Raw genomic sequence first — 24,413 nt, forward strand, 5'->3', positions numbered from 1 at the left:
GATTCAAAGCCTCTACAAGTATGCGAAACTGTCAGGATTAAGCTCTGCAAGAAGCTTTCCCAGTCCGAGGATAAAGATTCAATCAATCAATATACTGGCAGGATTGAATAGCAATCCTGGCGGCGTCACACCAGTCAGATTTATAATTCCAGATCGCTGTGGCACATCCAGAAAGAATGAATGTGTGACCGATGAGATCTGCGCTGACAAATAAAAACATCTGAGAAACCCGTAGACACGTGCGAGAGATTTGATGGAATTGAGAGCTGATACTATAGATCTGATACTAAGTTGGTAAATTCTATAGCGAATTGCTGTCCGATGAATTTCAGAGGCTTCTTAACAGAAATCTTACGGAGTCATGTTATGCCTTGTACAACTCCAAGTTTGAACATCGTTTAGGTTTAGGTGATCCTCAGTTATGTTAAGGTACTGTCGCTTTCTTGTGTATTGCATTATTTTGTACATCATTCCTCTATTGTCGATTCACCATTTTTGTTTGGATACTCATATGGTTCATCTGGGGGTGGGCTGGTGTGACGTTTGGCTTCGATCACCGCAACTGTGAAAAGTAGGCTACTGTCGCTAAAAAATAAAAACAATTGTTCGAATGCAACGTAAGTGAAACCAGTATTACCGTGAGTGGCCTAGTTAGTAGTTGTGGATTCATCCAGAACCTTTTGCCGATTCCTTTCATTCGCTCAAAGAAGCACTATTATTGGCTTACGTCAGTGATATTGCAGACTTGTTCAATGTTTCAGTCATGAAACGAATATGGATTTCGATTATTAACGTACTTCAAACCCGATCTATAGTTTTGCTAGAACGCTGGGTCTTGTAATACCCACCAACCAAGATTAATGGATATGCAAATAATTAATTAGGGGAAGACGGGGCAAAGCGAGACGCGATTTCTCACGTTTTGTACTCTTTGGCTCCCTCTAACCGGAAGCAATAGTTAGGCAACTATAAACTGTGTTTGCTGTGGAAAAATGGCGACTGGCAGAGCACAACACGTGTCGTGAGGAAGTAAAATGTGTTTTGGCATGGTTTGTTATAAGAAAGAGATGGAAAAGTAGCTACTACATTTGTTAGCACAAGCGAACTTGTTGGTAGCTTTGTTTTTATCTTAGACATTGAGACAGTATTTGTTGGTAACAAAAGCAATTTTTACTTAAAACTTTACAGTTTTCAGCAGAGATGTTATTTTCTAAAGGCTATACTTTGGGGCAAAGTGGGACAGCTGTATTTGGGGCAAAGTGGGACAGTGCATTAGGGCAACATGAGACTCTAGAAGTTTAGATTGGATCTGTGGTTCTTCTGTTGATTGAATTTTTGTTTACGACTCTTTTAGCCTTCAAGATTGTAAAATATTTATCAGCATTCATTTATATTGTAGGCCTACCGGTAGGCCTACACAATTTAATTCTGACAATGGTTCGTGGCTATAAGAGAAAAACTGAAATGGGTAAATGGACGGATACCAATAGCCTATTAAGAATGCAACAGAAGATGTGAAAAGCAAGAAGTTGTCTGAGAGAAGCGGCTAAACAGAACCAAACCTTGCAAAAATGAAATGTCCCGCTTTGCCACACGGCCCACAGTGTTGTGTTTTATTTTCGATTGTTTTAACCAATGTTTTAATTTATTCATCAATTTTTAATTAAACTTTAAAGCATTTGGCAACAAACAGAAAAGCAACAAAGCAGCTTTATGTAAAACATGATCACATTTGATGACATGAGAAATCAAGTTGCCAACATATACCAGTGCACAGACGTACTATGTATGTTGTGAAACAGAGATAGGCTCGAATTTTACACTTCAAACAGCCAATTACACAATAAACTTTTTTCAAAAATTCATCCGCTAATGGCGAATCGCATCGAAAGCGTGAACATAGCAGGCTAATGGCGTGTGCAGCTTCTATTGGTAGTTCTCACAACAACATTGGTAGCAAGTTAAACTCTAACGCAAATCATGCAAGACGAGCCTGGAAGTTGTATATTGAGAATTCCTGCTCAAGATACTCCTACGAATCGTTGAGCTCATACGGCATTGGAAATGGAAAATAACTGGTAGTGAGTTGGACAATGGGGATCTTGTCCAAGTAAACAATGAGGTAATTTCTTCGATTGTTTTGGATATCTTTCAAACGTACTTTCCAACGCTACAAGTCGCCATTGCAACCACGCTGGAATCAAATCTTCAACCCGCAATAAATAGAAGCCAAAAACTAAAACGTTTGGTGGGTTAGTTCGCTATCATTTTATGAAAAGACCAAGAGGCAATCCCGATGGTCCAGCAGGTCACTTTGTAAGGACATGCCACAGATTCTTCATGTAGGAATAATCAGTTCTTAAATAAGCAGCGATTCAGTTGGTACGTGATCAATACCAACTTTGGAAGAGCGTGACAAAAGTTTAAAATACTATAAACATTTTAAAACAAAAATTGAGAAATTCGAGAAATTAAATTGGCAACACTTTCTAGGTCGGAAAAGTCTTTGGTCAATTGAAAAAATTCTTTTTCCAGTTGCTGTCTTACAATGATTCCATTCCATTCAAAGCTTCTCAAGGCATTTCTGATAATATCGCTTGAACTGCTTTCATCTGGAATACAATGCACAAGTTACCACTTTGAGTAAAGTCAAATTATACCAGTCTGTAGAAAATACGCGATTTGCAAATTTCAAGCCAGAAATCTAATGAAACATTCAAAAGTTTTTGAACGATGGCAACAAAACAAATGGAATGATTGCGTAATCAAGGTGACTTAAACCGAGTCAGGTCATTGACTTTTAAAAATGATTCAGTTTGAAGACTTAAAGCTTGATAAATTTTAGTTTCTGAAACGCAGCAATTCCGACTTACTTCTGACTGCCACGCCGATGCTGACTCTGAGTTGTGCTGATGTCAGCATTTCTTTCTTCAGCATTTCCTCCGTGAGAGGTTCGTGCAGCAGAAGAGGAAGCTTAGTGCTAGCAGCAACGTATCCTTCAACGAACGCCGCCATGATGGATTGCATGGTGAGCAATGCTGGCAACGAAACGAGGTTCACCTGAAAGAATCATTTGTTAACGTTTCTTCAATGTTCACTTTTTATAAGTGTGTGATATTGACGATTGTTTCTCCAGCCATGTACTACCTAGTAGAGAGAGAGTAATTGAGAAAGCAAACTGAAGCCAGTGCTGTGTCAGGGGGAGGGGGCGGCCCACCATATCAGAGGGGCAACAAACTTTTATTTTTCGGTAACAACAGGTTTACTGTACTGTTTCAAACTTTCATTCTGCTTTTTTGGTAAATTGTTCAGTGCCGAGTCACTTGTAGTAAACTACTCATTTGAATGAAGCGGTCATGTGTTAGTATTGTTAGCAAGACAAATAGTGCATTGTCAGATAGTGGCTTTAGCATGCATGTTCTTTGCTCTCAGTATTCTCTGGTATTCTTTTTGATCAGTGGTGTTAGGGGTGTGGTTGCGGTTTTTAGTCAATGGTCTTTCGGCTCTTCAGTCAATGTTTGTAGTTTGGTATAATGTTAATAGTTAGTTTTAGTATGCATGTTCTTTGCTTTCAGTATTTTTTTAGTAGTCTATTGTTTTTGTTTGGTATTGTTAGAAGTATGGTTTGGTCACTTTTTTTTGTAAATTGTTTGGTGCAGAGTCATTTGTAGCAAACTACTGATTTAAAAGGAATGCTTGTATGGGAAGGCATCACCTTGCTGCAGTTGAATGTGGAAGGCCTGACCAAGTCTAAAATCGACATCTTAGAACAACTAGTGAAGGCCAACCAAGTAATGGCTATTCTTCTACAGGAGACACACGCCACCGACAGTGCTGTTCTGAAAATTCACGGATACACATTGGCTGCACTCACCAGCCTGTGTTCGTGGTGACTGTCAAACAGCACAACACATCATTAATCTCTGTCCAGTGTTTCGACCTGCAGAACATGTGGATCTCATAGACCCTGATATGAAGACATTACTCTGGTTGCAACAATTGGGAGATGTTGCCTGAATTGCTGCCATAAGCAAGAATAAGATTCAATGTTTGTGGTTCAGTACAATGTTAGTAGTTAGTTTTAGCATGCATGTTCTTTGCTTTCAGTATTCTCTAGTATTGTTTTTGTTTGGTATTGTTAGAAGTGTGGTTCGGTCCATGTTTTTTGTAAATTGTTTGGTGCAGAGTCATTTGTAGCAAACTGCTGATTTAAATGGAATGCTTGTATGAGTAAGTAATGTTAGCAAGCACAGATGGGACAGTGTTGGCAAGTGGAATCGGTAGCCTAGTGCTAATTGCTGTGCCCTGTAGTATCTGGTAGAGTCAGGTTTATTTGTGCATGAGCTTACAATAGAGTGGTTTAAACCTACCAAGCAAAACATAATAATGACTTTCTAAAAGTGTTGAAATGTTCCTTTTGTTAAAGTCAATTTATGTTGCACTCCCAAAATGTATTGCTCTCTTACGCCTACGTATTTAAAAATGATAGCTAAAAAAATTTAAAATAGCTGTAATTTTAAGAAAAAATCGCTTTCAAATGTAGCTAAGCAAATTAAGTCTCCCAATTTGTCAATTCTTGTCCAATTAAAAAAAGAAGTTGTCAATTTAATGAGCATGCCAAATTTTCATGTTAGCTTCTACTGTGTGATATGTTCTGGGTTGAATAACCCCAATGTTCATGACCATTGCCAGTATTTCTGATTAAAAATCTTTAATGCTTTTAGCTTACATACCAAGCAAAGGACGTGTAGCTATAACATAATAGACTTGTGTTTGCTATCACTTAACCCAGCTTACATTTGTGTTGTTTTCCAAACTGGTCAGTAAGTCTATTAAAGTTAACCACCTTTCCATATCGCTGCAGTAAAAATACACACTACATTATCATAGATTTTTTTGCCTGTAAGGGGCCCAAAATTATTTTAGCCTTGGGGTCCATAAAGGGCTTAACACAGCACAGAGTGAAGCATACACCTGTCAAACATGACTGACCACCAAACATAATTCTTCAACCGATGGCAACCATGTGAAAAAGGTCAACCAAGAACTTTTAATTATCACCAAACCGGAAGTTCGATTGTTCCACGATCAGGCCGTTTGTGTCGGTAAAAGTTTTAACACGGTCATAGGTTTAATAATGAAAAACATGAGCAGGAAAGAAAAAAATAATGTGGTTTACAAACTCGAAAGAGTAAAAACAGAAACTAAAATTGAAAAAGTGATCTCTATATTCTCTCGTTTTCGTAAACCACAGGAGTGTTTTCCTCACCGCTTACGTTTTTCTTCATTAAATCTATGATCATGTTTAAGTTTTCGCCGTTTGTGTTAACACAAAAGCTAAACCTGCTGACGTCATCGTGGTGACATAACAACCAAATCCACGTTTCGTTGAAAGCATTTACAGATGCATTGTGGGACTGAAAGCATATTCCTTGAACTCACTTTGAGCCACTCGTCTGCAACATTCTCATCGTCATCAAAGCAAAGTTCCTGCACAGCGATCGACTTCTTAGCGCCGTTGGTGCCATATTGTTCAGTTGATAAGTAACCACTTGATATCACTTTGTCAATCGCTTCACTGACTGCAGTCTCTAAATTTTTAGTTACCTGGAAAATATTGATAAAAATCAACCAAGTCCACATCCACATAGCAATTTTGTTCGTCAAATATTTTCCTTTGGTTTCCACTTAGCTTGTGGTCAGTTACAGCAAACAGGAAGCACTGGTCCATTCAATTGAACTCAAGCGCATATTGTGAGTTGTTCAAGGAGCTTGTGAACGAACGAACAAAGCCGCTCGATAATAACCAACTGGGAGACAGCCTTGAACAAACCATTTCATTGTTCGGTTTTAAAGACAATTTAAAACAAAGAAAAACATCAACAGTTGTCAATCTTGCAATGGTCGATGTGTTTCAGAGACTGTGGAGTCTGAGTAGTAGAGTCAGAGGGGATTTTATGCGTCCAGAGTCGAAATTGTTAAAAAAAGCCGACTGCGGCTTGATAACAAAACGATGACCAATAAAGTTTTTGTTCGCAATCTTTTTTCAAAATACTGTTTCTTGTTCTCCGTATTGCGCTCTAAAACTTTACCCAAAAATAGAAGTGTTTGTTCTTGTCAGTTTTTGTGAAAGTTGCCGTTTCAATTTCTATTACAATTTAAGTGAAATTAAATTTAAAAAATGAAAAGATAGATTTAAAAAATCTGGCAACCCTGAAGCCGGTCAGTTATAAACCAAGAAAAGTCGAGTCGTATATTTTCCGCCTGACTCCACAGCCTTGATTAGTCTGCATGTCTCGTGAAAAAATAAATCACTTTCACTTAAACCAGTTTAATCATATTTCGGTAAAATTTTATTTCGATTATTATAATTTAATTATTTATCGATTATTATATTTTATTTCGATTTATAAACTTCTCTTTAGTTCATTCTAACTCGTGTGACTTGTTGAATTCATCATTTGTCATTGCTTGGTTTTAGCTGATCATCGTCCAATAAGATGATCTCACAAATTAAACTCGAATAACAAGAAAATAGTTTGATTGCAACTGATCATTACCATATCTATTAGGGTGTTTCATATCTAAATAGCTACAAGAGAAAATAAATTAATCCAACAAGACAAGTACCCCAGTGGTTTATGTCAAACATTCATGTAGGTTTCGACCCCTTTCAAAAGATACTTCTTTGGTTTGCATAATTGTATTTCAAATACTTATATTTACAATACTTGAACGCTTCTGCATGGAGCTTTTGAATGACTGATGGAGATGAACCAAATAGTTGGCTGAAGTTTGTTGGCAATCACCTCTAACTGGCCAATAATTCGTGATATGTTACAAGTGTATTAACAATAATTCCCAGGTTGCAGGTAAGTAAAAGTAAAGGTGGTCCCATATTTGATTCAAGTGTTGGGTATGAGAAGATATGGTTCTCATTGTACTAAGCCTTCGGCACTAAGGAAAGTAGGGTGGCCGCTGGCCAGTTCCTTTCTCTCGATCGCCTTTCCTGCAGCAATTATGCCCACCAAATTTATTACATCCTAGGTAGTGGTGAGCGGTGTTTTCAACAATCAGCTGAAGCCGGGAGTCGAACCAAGATTGCATAATTGGAAAGCCAACGCCTTATCCGTAGCGCCATCCCACGGTTACAGGTGTATTAGCAATAATTCTCACGTCGCAAAAGATGAGATCCATCTGCAGAATATCAACAAGTTCGATAGCCTTGTCAAATAAGGTTGATCGTAGGAAGGATTGATGGATCCCAGGTGGCAGGTCGTCTCGGTTCATGTGGACGCAGGAATCCTTCGCGTTGGCGCACAAGAGATGAAGATGCTTCTCCAACGTTGAGAAGCGAACTTGAGCGCAAGCTCCCACTGCTAAACCTGGAAAGCATCATCGATTCCAGTTACAATTTTGAAATTTTAAATTACAAAACTCTGTGTATGAAAAGCTGAGTGAAACGAACATATAGATTACAACGGATACAATTTTTCCATCTCCATATTGTTGCATTTGTTATATCCTCTGAAACAATATCATCTTCTGAAGCAAAATTTCAACGATAATTTACTTTCCCACCAACTCACATACAACGGATTCCAAAGCGAACAGCGGAGTCAACGCATTTGCGTAATACGACAAGTCGAATACTTGCGGAACATTAAGTGCTGGCTTCATGGTGAGGCAAAGGTCGTTTCTGGGAGGATGTAGCGAGCTGTACAGTAGAAAAAACATGGCATCAGTGTATAGAAAAAAGGTTTATTTAACAAAAATTAGTGACTGACTGATAGAACATCGCCCCACTCTCTCGACAATGCTACAGGAATGTAGTAATAGTAGTACAAGGTAACTACTTAAACTTGTCGTACTAGTAATTAATCTCGGGTAGGACTGCGCAGTTCAGGCGAGCAAATCAACAAAGTAAATAGCTTCCACAGCCAGTCAAAGTATAATAAGTTAAATCATAAGCTATACGCTGGCACAGGAACAAAAATCAGTGATCAAAATGTTGATTTAATATCTTTCTATAAATGTTATCGAAAATGAATATAAGCTATGCAACCTTTACAAAGAATTTTCCCTCTTTATTTATTTGTAATCAATATTTCGTCATAATCACATTCATGGCAAACTGTGTGTGCTGATAGACTGCTGAGTGCTGACTAACGTTCGATTTCTAAATTAAGCATTGATCAACAATCTGCTGCTTCAAAAGAATTAAGCTCAACATACATTGCCTTATGAAAACAATTTAACTCTTTAATATGACATTTTTTAGTTAGGAAACCGAACTTTTGCGAGACATCCTTAGAAATTTGAAATAAACAGTTTGAGACGCGATGCATAGTTTGAGATTCAATGTTATACACAAATAAAGCACAGCCAATTTTTAAATGCGTAATTTATCAATCATGCTGAAAATTCAGAAACCTTCAGGGACTCCCTGAAAACGTCTCTCAGACCCCCGGTTGAGAACTGCTGCTCTAAAACTTACTTACCTTAAATGAGAAGTTTGCATAGAAACCGGTCCAATTGATGAAGCAGCTAAAGTCAAATGCTCCGACATATTACAATCTAACTGGGATGCAGACATGAACTGTCCAGTTCTGATCTCCTCCTGTTCGCACCACGACATCTCCTCCCCAGAATCTGATCCACTCAAATTTTTGCCAGGAAGAGTAGAATCTTCTTCCATGGAAGAGTCGATTCCAAGGACATGGAGCGGTGAAGGAATCCTGTTTGAAGGGGACTTTGCAAGCGAATTCCCTTCCTCCAGGTCATAGCCGGAGTCAGCGCTTCTTCTGCTTCTCATGCTTGCACAGCTCGTACTCCGATGGATCTTGTTCGGATAAGAGCAATCCAGGTCAACAAGTTGTCCACCAAGAAGGTTCACGGCGTGCAGGACGACAATGTAGAAATCACCTAAACACAGAAACAATTCCCTAAAACAGAAGATACTGAAAACAAACAACATATTGCCATGTTCAGCATACAACAACATAACTTCAAAGCCTCGAATACCACCCAAAATTAAGTTTTTGCTTCTACCACATGTGCAACTATTAAAGATGTTATTTTAATTATTCCTATTCCAATGCAGTATACAGAAGAAAACATTTTTTTACAGATCATAACAAACTTTTGATACTTAGAATCATGATGCGTTGCATTAGACGAGAGATCTCTAATTATTAAAGTGTTTTCTAGTTAGAAGTGATTCCATAGGTTTGCTTAGACAATAGTTTATACATTTTTTTCAAACGACTAAAAACATCAACATTAAAATTGTTCCCACCAAGTAGCAAACTCAAGAAGTCGACCACAAAATTGTAGAAATATTTTCTTCTCACCTGAAAAACCAACGTCACACTTGCGAGCGAAGAGTTCCAAAGTGAGTTGACGAAATGAGTCGACCAGCTCTGGCATGCAAACTCCACTCCTCCATCTATGGATTAGGAGGAACGCCACCAGGTTGGTTGACATAAAAACTTTGCACTTAACGCTGCCTGAAAATACCACAGTGGCTTCAATACCAGTGTATAAAATGTAAAGAAAAGGGTAGCCTACAGAAAAAATGCTAAACACTTTTGATTTTTTTTCAATTTTAGTATGTTTCGAAAACACCAATTGAACAAAATTTTTGAAAACTTGATACTTTGTTACAAATCGTCTGTGTAACGTACAGATCTACTGATGATTTATCAAAACGTATTATCTGAGCATACAGTGCGAAGGTAAATGGCTCACAATAAATAATCCGTTCTCCAAGAAGGGATACCAGCTCCCTGGTCTCCGTGTCCTCCTTGACATTGTTGCTTTCAATGAGAGGAGCAGATGATGGGGAGCTTAATTTGTGGAAGTGTTGGCTGGTATCTATGGTGGAAGATTGGACAGATGGGGAGGATGAAGATTTTGTACTCTGAATGACAATAAAATCATATTTATCATCATCAAGTGGTATCAAATGTTGCTTTCACTGGCAGACAACCATCATCAGGTCAACAAAGCGATAACAAATATAAGGAAGCGTTTGATGTTGCAAACACGCAGCCATCATTAACAACTACGTTAAATATTGCAACAACGTAAGCGAAACCAAGAAATATATTGATCACGATTTATAAATTTACTAACGGCTTTTCCATGAGATCTGCACGATCACTTATGTCGATAACCACGCCTGGAATCATATCAAACTCTACAAAATGTAAACATGTCAGCTATGCTTGCTGTTCATTCAAGGTTAAGCTTACAAGACAGAGCATCGATCTTTCTTATCTGTCAATGTACGTTGATTCAACATCAAACGATTGAACTTCCACCATGAAATCATAGTTTACAATGTTTCTTGAATTACTAACGTGTAGAGCAGGGTCAGTCTCCGTGACAACTTGGTCATAAAGCGACTTGGAACGCGGCATGGTGCCGGTGGCGACTGAAAACGAACATGTCGGGGAGACGCGTAACTCGTGAAGTGTTTTCTGCAAGAACAATCGGTACATCATTGAAGTGTTGCCATATATGCAAGTGGTTAAACTTCCACACATCAGAGTACCCCTGTTTCCACGAGTTTAAACCAGGTACAAAAATATGTATGTAGCCTATCATTTGTGACATGATACTGCACAGAATATGTGCAAGTATCATTGCTATTGCTGCAATATCACTCTTATACATACAGTATGGCGGTGGAACGGGGTAGCAGATAAGGCGTTGGCTTTCCATTAATGCAAACCCGGTTCGGCACCCGGCTTATGCTGGTTGTTGATAAACAACGCTTACCTCTACCCAGGGTGTAATAAATTGGATGGGCACAGCTGCTGAATGAAAGGCGGCCGAGAGAAAGGAACTGGCTTGTTAGTGCTCTCCCTACTCTCGTTAGTGCCAAAGGCTTAGTTCTTAGTGTGATGAAAATCTTATCTTCCCATTTCTCAAAGCTCAGTAATTGAGTATGAGACATTTATCTTTTTACATACAGCAAATCAAATTAAAGTCGATTAAGATTACTGTGAAGGGGAGGTTTTTCATTGTGTCGCGCGGTACCTCAAACTATTCAACTGTTTTTATAACTTAATCATAATCAACACTTTGTTTCATGTGACAGCTCATATCTTAAAATCATGATCTAACCTTCCTCGGACTCACAATTGCTTTGTTCAATGACGACACAATGAGCGCAGATTCATCAAACTAATCGCAATTACTCAATAATGAGAACGGTATGAAGTCGCTCGATGATTTCGATCGATCAGGGCCACGATTGCATTATGACGTGACAGATGGATCGATAAGTGAACGAGACAACGCCAACCACAACCGAGTCACCTTCAAAGATTGTGGAGCTCCAAAGTTCACACGAATGTGTCCATAGAACCCGAAGAACATCTTAACGATGCTGGTGACAGAGGAGAGGAGGGTCTCTGGTCTCTTGGTGCGGCCCTGTAAAGGAATCAGTTGCACTACCAGGGCCGTGAACAAAATGTGAGCACTTAAGTTGGCAGTGGCTAAGATATGTTTGCAAACGCAGACAGTAACAAAACTGTAACATCATACTACAAACGTAGACATGTTTTACCATTAGCAGAAAAGTACAAAACCAACTCAAGAATATTATCAAATTAAGAGACTTTACCATCAATTCGTCATGGAAGCAACCCTCCAACACTTTCTCATAACTCATGCACACAGGAACAATGACCACATCCGGGATATCGCCACGTTCCAGTGCTGCCACGGCAACCGATAACAAACCGGTTTTGGGCAGATTTGGCAGGCCACTTCTGGTACGAGTTCCCTCTGAAAATCAATATTAGTCTGAAGCAAGACACGTATTTAGGCGAGAGCAACTTTATGCATTATTTAGTTGTCGTTGACCTTTAGTTGCACGTTCATTGTTTTTAACAAAAAACGACTTTATAACGCAGTAACGCTTTATAACCCTAACCCAGATCGTTGTTTGACACACAATTGTGGTCACGTCACATCAGTAGAAAAGCACCAAAGAATGCATAACTTAAAGTGCATAGCGTAAAAGCTAACCATTAGACATTGCCCATAGGATATTGAAGCAACAACAAAAGCGGATCATGGAATCTAACAAATTCCTATCTGTTTCCATTCGTCTCTCTTCCAATGCATATGTGCGCAGTACTAAAACAGCAAAGATAATTTGAAGATACACTTTGGTGCAAGCTGAGTGCTTTCAACGGACATATGGCGATGTCTTTGAAATGATAACTAACAAGTTGTGTCGAAAAAGAACAATGAAAAAAGTACCTAAAAATATTTCAATGCTTTGGTTGTTCCTGAGCAGTTCCGTCACATACTGAAATACAAACGAGATTTAATGAAGCTTGCTATGAAACCAAATTAAGACTTTACCACAAACTGCTTGCGTCAAGTAAGCGTCATAGAACATGCAGGACAACATAAAAATACATGAAAGGTAAAGATATTTCGAACATTGCAAAATCGCACTTTCTTTTGGGCATCACAAAAACACAGTACTAGTTTGAATAAGACAAAATTGCCACCATTCAAACGCTCCAGCCCAGACAGCAAAATTTGTCATTTTTACGTTGATTGCACGTCTGCAGACGTTGAATAAATCAAAAACAACTGGTGGTACAAAACAAACGATATGTCGACTGCCTGGTGGGAGCGTCTGCGTGACGATCGAAAGAATGTCGGTTCGACACCCTCTAGAGCGTGCGGCTGTGTTTAATTAAGGAACTGGATGGCATGTAGGGATGGGCAAAATAGAATAATTAGCTATTCTAGAATATTCTAGAATACTGAAACCGAATATAGAATACAGATATGTATTCTAGAATAATTGACAGTTTTTACCATCGACACATTTTAATGATTTTTATGACTTTACAAAAACAATGAACATCACAAAAATTGCTTATCGCAGTGTAACTTTCACCAGTCAAACGAGATCTCAACTTGGTGGCAGTTAAACCTGCACTTGAAAAACATCTCTCTGAAGAAGCAGATGTAGCAGGTATATACACAAAAATATTTTGAAACTAACTGACAGAAACAAGAAAATTGGTTTTTGTTTTGCTTTCCATCAAACAAGGGCGTTTTGAAGAGATGTAGTGAATGCTTTCAACAACGTGAGATATGTATCTATTTCTGAAGCAGGGGAAGCCAAACTTGCTGATTCATCTTCACTACTGCAAGCAGCATCTTCAATCCCACAGCTCAACAAGTCGTCCATGTCACTGTACTGGCATGTACGGTATTACAGGCCCGTAGCCAGCCGGGGGGCCTCGCCCCCCCACCTAAAAATTGTTGCCCCCCTGGCAAAACCCCAACATTCTCGAGCAACAGCTACAATTATAATGATTTTGTCCATTTAAATTTTTTCGGCCCCCCTAAAAAAAAATTACCCCCCCTTGCTCTGCGGCAGTACAGTAAAAGAGCTAAGACAAAGCCCCCGTACGTACTTCAGCAAGGAGGGTCGCTAATTCGCACACCCTGTGGTCGACGTTGCCCTGCATACGAGAGTGGGAGCCCACGATGTTGGGTAGTTTAGAGAACGTTCAAATATTACGTAACGCTTTTTTTCCGAATTTTTGACTCCCCCCTCCCCCATGTAACGCCAACGTAACGCTTTTTTCAATCCCACCCCTCCCCCATGTAACGCTTTTTCACTACGAATTCAGCACAAAAACTACCATTCCGTACTCGAAAGCGTTACGTAACGTTTTGCTTGAACCCCCTCCCCCCCGACGTGACGCCAACGTAACGCTTTGCATAAACCCTCCCTCCCCCTCGAACTAACCCTAACCCTCGAAGGCGCTACGTAATATTTGAACGTTCCTTATCGAAGGCAAGTCGACTCTTGTATTCTACCAGAAACAACTTAGGTTTGTGGTACCGAAATAGAGAAAAATCCTGAAAGCGGATTAAGCTGTTTCGTACCACACTTCCGCAAGACTGTGAGGGCTACAAAGCGCTTGACAAGAAAGATCTCTTTAATGCGAACAATGAAACTCGTGCGTTTTTCCGACGCCGCATCGCACTGAATCGATAAACAATTCTACTTTCGCTGCAGCGAATTCGTTGCGATCAAACGGACTATTACGAAGTAGATCGTTAAAGCGGTTTCAATTATCCGATTTCATATGCATTTTGAAACCGGTTAGACTCTACAACCGGTTATTCTATATTCGGTATTCTATTTTGCCCATCCCTAATGGCATGCTAGAATATGGGAACAGCTGAGTTAATGACTAGAAGTCCTTTCGTTGCCTCCAATTTTTTTGTATGTTCCTGTTGTGTTGCAATTGTCATCGTAGTGTACTGTATGTTATCGCACTGGGCGAAAAATAACAATACCATGATGAAGATCACTCTCTCCCACGATTCGAGGAATCGAGGAAAAAGAATCAACAGCGAAAATAACGATAAAGGGCACAACTTTCAGACTCACTGAGTGGAGAAGTGATCTGTAGATCAAATCTTTCTTCAACCCATCGTCGATTTTTCGTCGGATAAAGAATCCACCAACTCGTCGCATGATGGCACTGCAACACATTAAATGATAAATTAGTCTCGCAGCAGACAACACAAAATACACTCGTTTTAAAGGAGAGATCGCTGCAAGATGTCCAAAAGAACACCAGTTCACATAGTCGAAAATACTCGGCTGTGTCTTCAGCTAAACACTTAACATGTTTGAGTTCTCATCTACAACAAGCCGAAAAATAAAATTTGAATAAAATAAAAACATTTGCACCGCTACAAGGATAGTAAGAAAATATTCAGGTAGACAGAGTATATGCATATCTCCATCACCGACATTTAAAAAAGGACACTTAAGATCTACTATTTCAAATAAAAGAGGATAAAGCAATTACAATGCATTTTTATATAGCGCTGTATCCATCACAGATATGCGTTGCTCCTCAGCGCTTTACAAAGCAGACAGTGTCGGTGCAGTGGCGCACTGATGCAGCTAATTACATTATCAGCCTTCTGGCAATGCAGGCATGTGTGACACCAGTCGCGAACATCGATTGCTGGCAATCGCGTCCCCCTTTCCATGCATTTGTTATGGTGAGTGCCAAGCAGGGACAAGATTTAGCGCCGCTTTCAAAAAGGCCTTGCAATGGCCCAACAGGGCTTCGAACCACCACCACCGTTTCTGCAGCGAGCACCCTCACCACAACAACACTAAGCCGGTGCCCTTTCACTTCAAACACCACTAAGACCATCAGATCCATCAACTCATGAATGCCTTCAAGACTCACCTGAATGGTTGGATGAGAAGATTGTTGCCACTAGCAACGAATGGAGATTGGATCTCGTTATGATAAAGTGACAACGAAAGTAAAATATAATCGAAGTGGCTGAAGTGCAGAGGGAAATACATTATTGGCTTGTTTCTCTGAAAAACAAAAAAGAAAATGTCGTGCAAAAATTCATTTCAGCTGAAAATTTAAATGAATTGAAAACTCGCTTATCATTACTGAAAGTGCTGTACCATATATCATTACCATCGTCATGTACAACGTCCAGAAGCATAGTTTGCAGTGTGAATGTGGCGCTATATAAATGCTGTTATTATTATTATTATTATCATTACAGCAACAATACTACATCAGTATCTTTTATTAAAAACGGATGGAGAATCAGCAGAGCCCTAATTATGGCATATGCATTTCGCTCTACTGCTGCAGAGCATCATCAGTGCCTAAAAAGCAAACATACGAAAGCATTATCTAAAAGCTGTCACTAAATAAATAGATAAATCTGCATAATTTGCTTTTCATAATTTCATGAAAAGCATGCTTAAAACTAAATATTCCATACAAACAACTAACTTTGGAAAGTGCTCTGATGATGTCGAGTTGTCCTTCGTGCAAGTGAACTGAAGAAGTGAGCTGCCGCAGTAGAGTGAGGAACAACCATCCACAAAATCTGTGAAAGCATTTCGTTACCGCGACAGGATTTAAGCAAAAATTACCAACCAGGCAATCACTTAACCGATCTCATTTTTACCCTTACGGTGATTGGGTTGAGAAAGAACTTATTTTAAATTTATTTTACTGTTTTTAAACACAGCTGTCTACGTATAAAATGTGTATGATGTAGCTGTTCAAAAACAAACTGTTGCTTTATAACGTGAACAAGTGAAGAATAAATCGTATCAAAAATGCTGATTGTTATTGAAGACGTCATAGACATCTATTGTTGAAAATTGTTTACCATAGATTGAAAGTGAACAAATTATGATCTTGAACGACTTGAATTGTAGCATTTCAGCAATTTTTCGTCAAGGCGAACAGCAAGAATGATAAGCTTAGTTAAGTAATAAATCAGTTTTACAAGATTTCTCTTTTACAAAAACCATATAGAAAGCAAACATTCCATACTTTAAAGCCTTTGAAGTAACGGTGGCCACCATTTCATCCAGAAGGATCACTACTTTGCGACATAATTGTTTTTTCAACTTTTTTTCAGAGACAAACTTCCCTTGACGAATTTGATCACTTTGAGTGGACAAAACAGTGCTCTGGATAGCATGACGTAATCTGCCGCAAGAAAGTGTTGAAATTAAAGTTAAATTTTTATACATACAGTACATCAATCAACGACAATTGACAGTGTAACATTTGGCACGTTCGAAGTAAATAACATACTGACGCTTTAAGAGCCTTAGACAATCGCATACGTATGTAGAGAAACAGAGAAATGAAGATGGCGATGCGAGCGCTTCATGATACAATTAAGCGCTTTGAAATATGTGTTGCCATACGAAGACATGACTGCAACTTGACAATTTTTGAATAGACAGCAAGCTCAGTTTGGTCATCAAATCTTATGCAAATAATCTCAATTCAATATAATTATACAACGACGTTATTCAACGACGTCAAATGTGAACTTTTACTTGTAACATGCATTACATTGGCAAACATAGTACAAAAATGTTAAAAATTAAGTCAATATTTGTCACATGTTTAAAATTACAACTATATACAAAAGATATATATAAGACAAAGATACTCTAAATTATTGCTCTCAAGATGCTGGTGGCGCAGATAGAAATCATAATTAGAGTATCTTCGTCAACTGAGTCAACATGAAAGTAATCGCATGGAAGATAATAGATTTACTTTTCATCTTCAAGAACCTTTCGCTTCATACTCTTTATAGATGGATAAGAATGGCTGGTGTCACGTGATAGTGTCATGTAGGTGTAATATAGATACCTGGTGAGAAAGCCTCTGCAAATAAATCAACATCATATTTACAATAAGATGTCAGTCACTGGTGCCACCTACGTTTGTTGAGCTGGTGATGAGGAACGAAAAACTGGTAAAAAAGCATTTCATTACAATTTTGCTTACATACAAATTAACAAAAACACTGAACTTTAAAAATTTCACAGTTAGAAAAGGCAAAAATTTAAAACACTTGAACAATCGGAAACTTTACTCTGTCAATCTCGGTGTCGGGCGTCAGTTGTTCAAAGCCTCTGCAGTCTACAAGTATGCGACACTGCCAGGATTAATAATCTCACTTTAAAGAAGGTTTCTCAGTCCGGAAATAAAGATTCCCACAATCAATCAATTCTACCTAGGAAATAAGCTTCACAATATGCTTTAGTTGATGTTTTAGCAAAATAAGATGCAAATTTAGTCAAAACAAGTTACAGCAAGAAAGCATTATTTACCTTTCTTCAACACCAGGCACATGTAATAAATTAAGCAAAGGTTTTTGAGCCAAGAGAGAAATATTTAACGAGTCCAATTTCTCAGCAGAACTTTCTTCGAAAGTCTGAAAATCGAAGCCAATTTACGTCACAGAGATTAAGCTTTATTTAATTAACAACCGACACATGTTATTGTTATGCTTTTCATTCAGGTACTGAATTTAATAACAATAACACTAACAAAATAGAAAATAAAGCAGGCTACGTAAGGAAGTACTTTATTTTACAGTAGTTTTACATGTAATCAACCATCGTTACAGTTTATATTCATGATTCAGAATGTGTTTTAACTTTCGTTTGCCATCACTCCTACCGTACCACAAGCATATATCAAAAAGTTCATATTGCCATTTTCGCTCTGAAAATGCGGTTGATTTATGAGGCGTAAAACGTCAGAACAATTAAAAATAGATTGTGTGATGTGTGTTTTCGATTTACAGGCACAGCTAGTGCTAGAAAAGTACAACATCCTGGATATTTTCAGTATTATATTTTGATAATGCATACTTTTTACGCAACAAAGATTCAGTCACATACATAACATCATAAAGCACCACAGTCACCGGCTCATGTTTCAAGTTTCATACAAAAATGCTTTTACATTTCAGCAATTCTGAACTAATATATGATCATGCTTGGTACGTGAGCTCACCTTCTGTTGGAGCAGACATTATGCTATATCAGCAAATTTGTGTTTTTTTTCTCGATTTTTAGACTGATATTGGAAACGAAAACCACTAAGAGCAAATCGGCGCCATAATCGCTGGACAGGTTATAAATAATATCAATGAAAAGAAAAGTGAGCAGAGTGCTCGATGATACAAAGAAGGTGCATTGCTTTTACACAAATAATATATAAAAAATAAACTATGCGATTCTTATAAACCAAACATATAGAACTTAAAAATAAATAACGTGGAATTTTTTGTTGCAAAAGCGACTTTTATTAAAAATAGATATTGCGTTTGACATTGAGCACTCTTTTGTGGTATTAATATATATTATACCATTTATCGTTCTAAATGTAATTGTTTATAGAACCTGTTGTTCCCAGCCCAAACTCCCCATGGCTGGCCTATCCAATCCAACTTTTGCACAGGATTGGTCATATTTTTCTTTGTACTCAAATATGCTCCTTACATCTTTCATATCATGTTTCTGTTCAAAATGAAAAACAATTATATCATTCATTACGAATATTAGATGTGCATTTGTGCAAAATTTAAGAAAAACGCTGAAAAGGATTACTCGATTGGCAACAGCTTAATCGTGTCGTAGTGCGACACTGCGAGGTTGCTTCGACAAAGCAAAACTAGCCAAGCACATACTCCAGAACCCGATGCGAAAATTTATTTTCAAGCAAAAAGTTAACTTTCTTAAACAAACTAGTTGGCAAAAAAAAATTGGTCTGCAACAGTGGCACAAACATCAGTGAGCAAAAACAAGTATCGCTTCATTTTTATTTCGTTATCGAGAATACGTATTACGTAATGGTAAGTGTGATGTTAAAAGCAACGTAACGTTGTCAAACTCTTTCGCCACATTTTTCAGATAAAAAAACGCAAAAAAAAGTTGTAAAACTCTTTCTGGGGTATTTCCCAAAACTAGTCTTCTTAAAGCTGATTCGTTGCCTCATTTGCACGTTCTTACAATATCAATGTTAAATAAAGCTACGGTTCTTTAAACAATTTTTATTTTTTTAATAAAATGGTCACTGAATAAACTAACCCATATTTTTAATAGCAGGCCTCGAAATTCACGGCGGACATGTCCGCCGTCACAGCATGTGATGTCTGCGGGTAGTACCATCTAGATCGGTCATATTTGTCCGCTGAGAAATAACACCGGAACTAACGATACAAATTGTCATTGCATAGCACGAACAACTGTTGCGAGAATATAATTTCCCGCGCATTCTAGCGCTTTTAAACATTTTTAAACAATTGGGAAAAACGGAATCAAAACATTTTGCTGATGACATAATTCTTACATGTATCTGAACAGCCAAATCAACTTCAAACAATGCTAAAATAACTTAACATGGAAAGCCACCAAAAGATAAGTCTTCAAATGAACAAAACAAAAGCCATGTTTAATACATTGGCAGAAACAGGTAGGAATATTACACTTCATGGAATAACGATCGAAAGAGTTGATCAATATGATCAAGTTAGTTGATCAGTGATCACCTTCACCTTGGTCAAAAAACTCACAATTAACTCCAGCAAAGAAAATGAAATAATAAGAATATCATTTGATTGGCAAGCCTTCAGCAGAGCAAGTTCAATATTTTAATCAAAATTGCCCCTTTCTCTCAAAAAACAAGTCTACGACCAATGCATCCTTCCTATTGTTGCATATGACGCGAAAACTTGGAGCCTTGCAAAAAGTTTACTCAATGAAAAGAGCTCATGAACGAATCATGGCGAGACAAAAAACTGCTGAATGGATTCGAAATCAAACAAAATTACGGGATATTATTGTGATAATTAAAAAACTAAAATGGTCATCGCCAGGTGATATAGCAAGACATCAGGACAAGAGATAAACTAACAAATAAACATTAACAACTTGGGAAATTAACAAACGCAAACGATAAAAGCCAAAAATGAGATGGAGAGACGAGATTGACAAAGAATGTGGAACAACAAACTCGTACATAAAAACACACGACCAACTGTATTGGCAAGAAAAGAGGAAGGTCTTCGCTCAGCAGTGGGCTACCACAGGCTGAAAAGATTATGATGATGAAAGTTAATTTGATGCAGTGTTTTCATTTCGGACACATTAACAAACCTATAAAGTGTTTTAACTCATTGGCTTTGATCAGTCCCGTTTCTTTGATGGTTGGAGGCATAAACAATGGATCTTTCCAATGAAAGATTAAGGAAATCGTCTGTGTAGTTAATCGAGGATCAAAAATCAAGGGGATTCTAATAAACGGATTACGGTCAGTGAATACGACAAAAAATTATCAGCGGTTGATTTGCTTCATCGCCAAATGATCAACTTATAGTGCATCTAACCTTAAATTTCTAAGCTTCTACAGAACTTTTCGTTTCAACGCGTTGGTTCTCCTGGGAAAACAAAAAAAAGTATTTCTTTCTAATGAAAGATAGACTTTTTTTGTTTTCAGTTAAAACAAATACGATTGACAGACTTCTCAGACATTTTTGACGCCTCAATCACTTAAATTGATTATTCTAAAAATGAACACTGAATACATTTTAAATATGGCGATAGAAACTGTCCAACTTGTTAAGTGTTCCAAGCCTATACAATTGATTGAGTTTCGCTTTTAGCAGCATGATCGTTGCTTACTTCACAATGTAGATTTTAACAATCTGTATTCGGAATGGCCCGTTTCGGCTAGTCCGATTGGGTTGATCCGATTTGGCTAGTCCGATTCGGCTATTACCCTTTTCGGCTACAGCCCGATTCGGCTAGTCCGATTTGGCTGATCCGATTCGGCTAGTTCCGTATTGGGCTACAGTCTTTAGCGGTTAGTTCCCTATTCGGCAATTTTTTGAAAATCCAACGATAATCCATCTGTAATCCAACATCTGTATTAGCCTGATGCTGCGAGTATCGCTGTGGGAATATCGAATTGCACTAGCTTTCGTAACACAGTTCCCTAGTCGTGTGCTATGACGAATAGACAATCAATTCGAGAATAAGTTGATAAATGAGGTTTTCTTTGGTAAAAATACCGTCCGCACTTGATGAGTTCTTTGCTTAACCCAGCGAGTGCAAAGTAAAGAGGGTACAACTCGGAGTACATGTAGCAACTCTCACCATGATGGAACGAATGTTCGGTGAGTGCAAAGTTAGCTAACACGTCGCTGAAGGCCACTCTGGATGAACTTGTAATGTACAGTACAATGTACAGTGCTTTATTAGTTATCGTTACTACTACCTTGCTTGATTGCATATTAAGATGCAATTACTAATTAGTCCAAGAGAGCTCCAAGAATTCGAGGCAGATAAAAATCAATCTGCACATTGTACAGGTGGCATTGTTATTTTGCATTCATCAAAGGCTGGCATTTGCACAAAAATCTAACCTCTTCGCGTAATTTATTCAGAATCAATTTCGCTATACAACTGCATCTTCAGCTTGCAGTAGCACATGTAAAAAATGAACAATACGTAAAACGAACAAATATACTACACGCATATGTAAAAATTATAATCTCAATAGATGGATATTGAACATGACTCTCATCCCACGAGCATTGCTGTGCGGGGTAAATTATCAGTCAATAATTTTAAATTTGGCTTCAAACCGCCTTGTTCATCAAATTGTCATATGTTTTTCCGTATCGTCTATTGTTATGTTGTAAAGTCATGAATTGTTGTTATCATTGACATACAGTTGGGTTACACGTTTTCAATTAGCTGCAACGTTTTCTCACAATTATCTTTGATTGTGATTGCTATGTAGTGACAGATGAAAAGATACCCACTTGAAACAAAGTCTTGGGGGATTGTAAAAAAAATGTTTACTCTTTTGTTATTTCCATTCAGTATATGAATACAAATGGGAGGTTTTGAAGTTCTGCAACATCGTCGCATTATGAACCTGTAAACGAGCAACACATACATGCAGCGTGTACCATGTATTGGTCTTCACGATCATACTACAATTGCATAAAATAAGCGGACACGGTTCATAGGCAGTTCCAAAAAAATTGTAAAAAGGCATCGAGTTATTGCAAATAATTTTTAGCTTTGGCAATTTGTAGTGTCAAGAGTTCCATACGCGATTCGTGTTCTTTGTTCAATAATTCAACGCGCATTTGGTGCTCTTTTGTGAGAATTTTAGTCCGCATGTTGTGTTCTTCACAGAGCATCTCAATGCGTCGTTTGTGTTCGTGGGCACGTCGTCGTTCTTCGTTCTCTAACAAGTTCTTCACTAAGCTGAAACGTTCATCGGTGGTCTTTGCAACTTTCGGAGCTGACCCTTCTCTACTCTGTGAAGATTTCCTTTTCATTGATTGTAGGGGTGTTTTTACGATAGCTTGTGAGTTCTCTGAAGCCCCACTGGTGCACTGCTGATCAACTTCAGGTGTTTTGCTGTCTCTGGAGTCAATTTCTTTCTCCATACTGATCAGATATTCCGTTATACCTAATAAATAAATATTAAGGTTAAAAAAAGCTACTAGCTTTGACCAATTCAAAGTTACTTTTTATTGTTTTGTTTATTGTGTTTCTACTGCAATAACGTTACTTTAAAACAGGAAGCACCTACCTACACTGTTACTTCCAGTCTCCATGTTCAATGGTTCGGTAGATATATCAGACACAAAGTCCCCATCATACAAATTTGCCAATGGCCCAGACTGACGTTGTAGTAGCTCTGAAATATACAGCAGTTCTTGTTGGTGTTACGTAATTGCAAAGTATTTTGTAACAATAACATGAGAAATTCACACATCTGCTTGCAATATACAACAGAAATATTATAGTGTTAAATTGCATATTATATAAATAATATGTATCATGTTCAAAAGGAAGAATTTAAACACATATCATTTTGATAGCCCTACAAATAGCTTAGCAGGACAAGTGTTTAACATTGCAAAACAAAGACATAGAAAGGTCAAGCAATGTCAAGGTTCAACCCTTGATGCGCTTGAGCAAAGTATTTCAACGACAGTTCTCTATTCAGAGGCACTGAATGGGTGGAATAATTTAGACAACACTTCAACAAGAGAACACTTAAATCCGTCAATCTCGGTGACCGGCCTACAAAAGTGGTTCAGAAACTTCACAGCTCACAAGTATCATATGCAAAACTGTCAGAATCAACCTGTATAAAATTTTTCCTTAGTTCAAGGGTAAAGATTCAACCAATCAAGGCACACATGCAAGTATCCAATCTTATCGACTCACCGTGAATACGCTTCAGCTGTGGATCAAGGTCTATTATCTCAGGAGGAGGTCCATCATCAGTTTCCAAATGTTCCTTCTTTTCAGGAAAACTAGTCAACTTAACCTTACTTTTCATGTTCTTCCACTGGCACTGCAATTGATGGACAGTCCTCACCTCATGTGATGAGGAAGCATTGAACTCGTCAGTGAGTTTTTGCCACATAATCTTCTTTTGTGCATTGCTTTTTTTGTCAGTAGCCTTGCATTCCACAACACTTCTATATTTTTCAATCAACGAAATAAGAATATCACGCTCAACACACAGAAAGTTGGATCCACGAGTATTTGGCATCATTATCAAACAAAAGAGTAGCTACATTTAAGTTAAGAGTTAACCTGCAAGTTGTATACAACACATGCTGCTTTAATCAGTTGGCATGAGAACCCTTAAAGGCGTACAAGTGGCACGAATTTTTGGTGAGTGGTGACCTAGACCCTATATCAATTACTTCTGCCGAATTGAGATATCTACTCTTACTCTGACCCTTTATAACTTTTGCTCCCGCCTAGGCTACCGCCTACCGTACTACTACTAAATCTTTCTAGCAGCCCTAAGTTATACAACATTGCTTTCCCTGCTTTCGGCTAACGATAGAATAGCAATAGCAGTGGCATGTCAGTGCGTGGCACAGTCAGTGTCAGTTTAAATGCTGCTGATGCTTTAAACACTGACAAATATTTTATGCATGATTTTTTTCACACTTCCAGAAATTATTTACAACAGTGATCATTTGAATAAAAA

The 24,413-nt window shown here is 38.0% G+C and overlaps 2 protein-coding genes across 3 annotated transcripts in view; both read right to left on the reverse strand.

The window, feature by feature from the left end:
- Positions 1 to 972: 972 nt before the first annotated feature.
- Positions 973 to 24,413, reverse strand: part of LOC145781978 (uncharacterized) — a 56,618-nt gene continuing 33,177 nt past the window's right edge. For both annotated transcript variants that reach the window (XM_082593695.1, XM_082593694.1), the window contains exons 2-20: positions 18,779 to 18,895; positions 17,699 to 17,802; positions 17,139 to 17,249; positions 16,395 to 16,553; positions 15,843 to 15,939; positions 15,270 to 15,406; positions 14,450 to 14,543; positions 12,280 to 12,328; positions 11,636 to 11,799; positions 11,329 to 11,442; positions 10,365 to 10,484; positions 9,751 to 9,922; positions 9,354 to 9,509; positions 8,502 to 8,925; positions 7,590 to 7,717; positions 7,177 to 7,385; positions 5,443 to 5,607; positions 2,874 to 3,060; positions 973 to 2,612 (exon numbers count right to left, since the gene is read on the reverse strand). In XM_082593695.1, coding sequence (XP_082449821.1) covers positions 2,443 to 2,612; positions 2,874 to 3,060; positions 5,443 to 5,607; positions 7,177 to 7,385; positions 7,590 to 7,717; positions 8,502 to 8,925; positions 9,354 to 9,509; positions 9,751 to 9,922; positions 10,365 to 10,484; positions 11,329 to 11,442; positions 11,636 to 11,799; positions 12,280 to 12,328; positions 14,450 to 14,543; positions 15,270 to 15,406; positions 15,843 to 15,939; positions 16,395 to 16,553; positions 17,139 to 17,249; positions 17,699 to 17,802; positions 18,779 to 18,886 — 2,868 coding nt within the window. In that variant the 5' untranslated portion in view covers positions 18,887 to 18,895 and the 3' untranslated portion in view covers positions 973 to 2,442. The remainder of the gene's footprint in view (positions 2,613 to 2,873; positions 3,061 to 5,442; positions 5,608 to 7,176; positions 7,386 to 7,589; positions 7,718 to 8,501; positions 8,926 to 9,353; positions 9,510 to 9,750; positions 9,923 to 10,364; positions 10,485 to 11,328; positions 11,443 to 11,635; positions 11,800 to 12,279; positions 12,329 to 14,449; positions 14,544 to 15,269; positions 15,407 to 15,842; positions 15,940 to 16,394; positions 16,554 to 17,138; positions 17,250 to 17,698; positions 17,803 to 18,778; positions 18,896 to 24,413) is intronic.
- LOC145782542 (uncharacterized) lies at positions 21,816 to 23,952 on the reverse strand. Its single transcript, XM_082594349.1, has 3 exons — positions 23,633 to 23,952; positions 22,989 to 23,096; positions 21,816 to 22,865 (listed from the first exon to the last, which is right to left on the reverse strand). The coding sequence occupies exons 1-3, from the start codon at positions 23,832 to 23,834 to the stop codon at positions 22,447 to 22,449; spliced, it is 729 nt and encodes a 242-aa protein (XP_082450475.1). The 5' UTR covers positions 23,835 to 23,952; the 3' UTR covers positions 21,816 to 22,446.

Source organism: Aplidium turbinatum, chromosome 13, assembly GCF_918807975.1.
Source record: "Aplidium turbinatum chromosome 13, kaAplTurb1.1, whole genome shotgun sequence".
Taxonomy (NCBI): Eukaryota; Metazoa; Chordata; class Ascidiacea; order Aplousobranchia; family Polyclinidae; genus Aplidium; species Aplidium turbinatum.

What these genes read in the sequence shown, in the direction of transcription:
- LOC145782542 (XM_082594349.1), bottom strand. Translation starts at nt 23,834, where the DNA reads ATGTGGCAAAAACTCACTGACGAGTTCAATGCTTCCTCATCACATGAG. An exon ending in ACAGCTGAAGCGTATTCACG is followed by an intron (nt 23,097 to 23,632) that starts GTGAGTCGATAA and finishes TGTATATTTCAG; the next exon opens with AGCTACTACAACGTCAGTCT. An exon ending in GACTGGAAGTAACAGTGTAG is followed by an intron (nt 22,866 to 22,988) that starts GTAGGTGCTTCC and finishes TTTATTTATTAG; the next exon opens with GTATAACGGAATATCTGATC.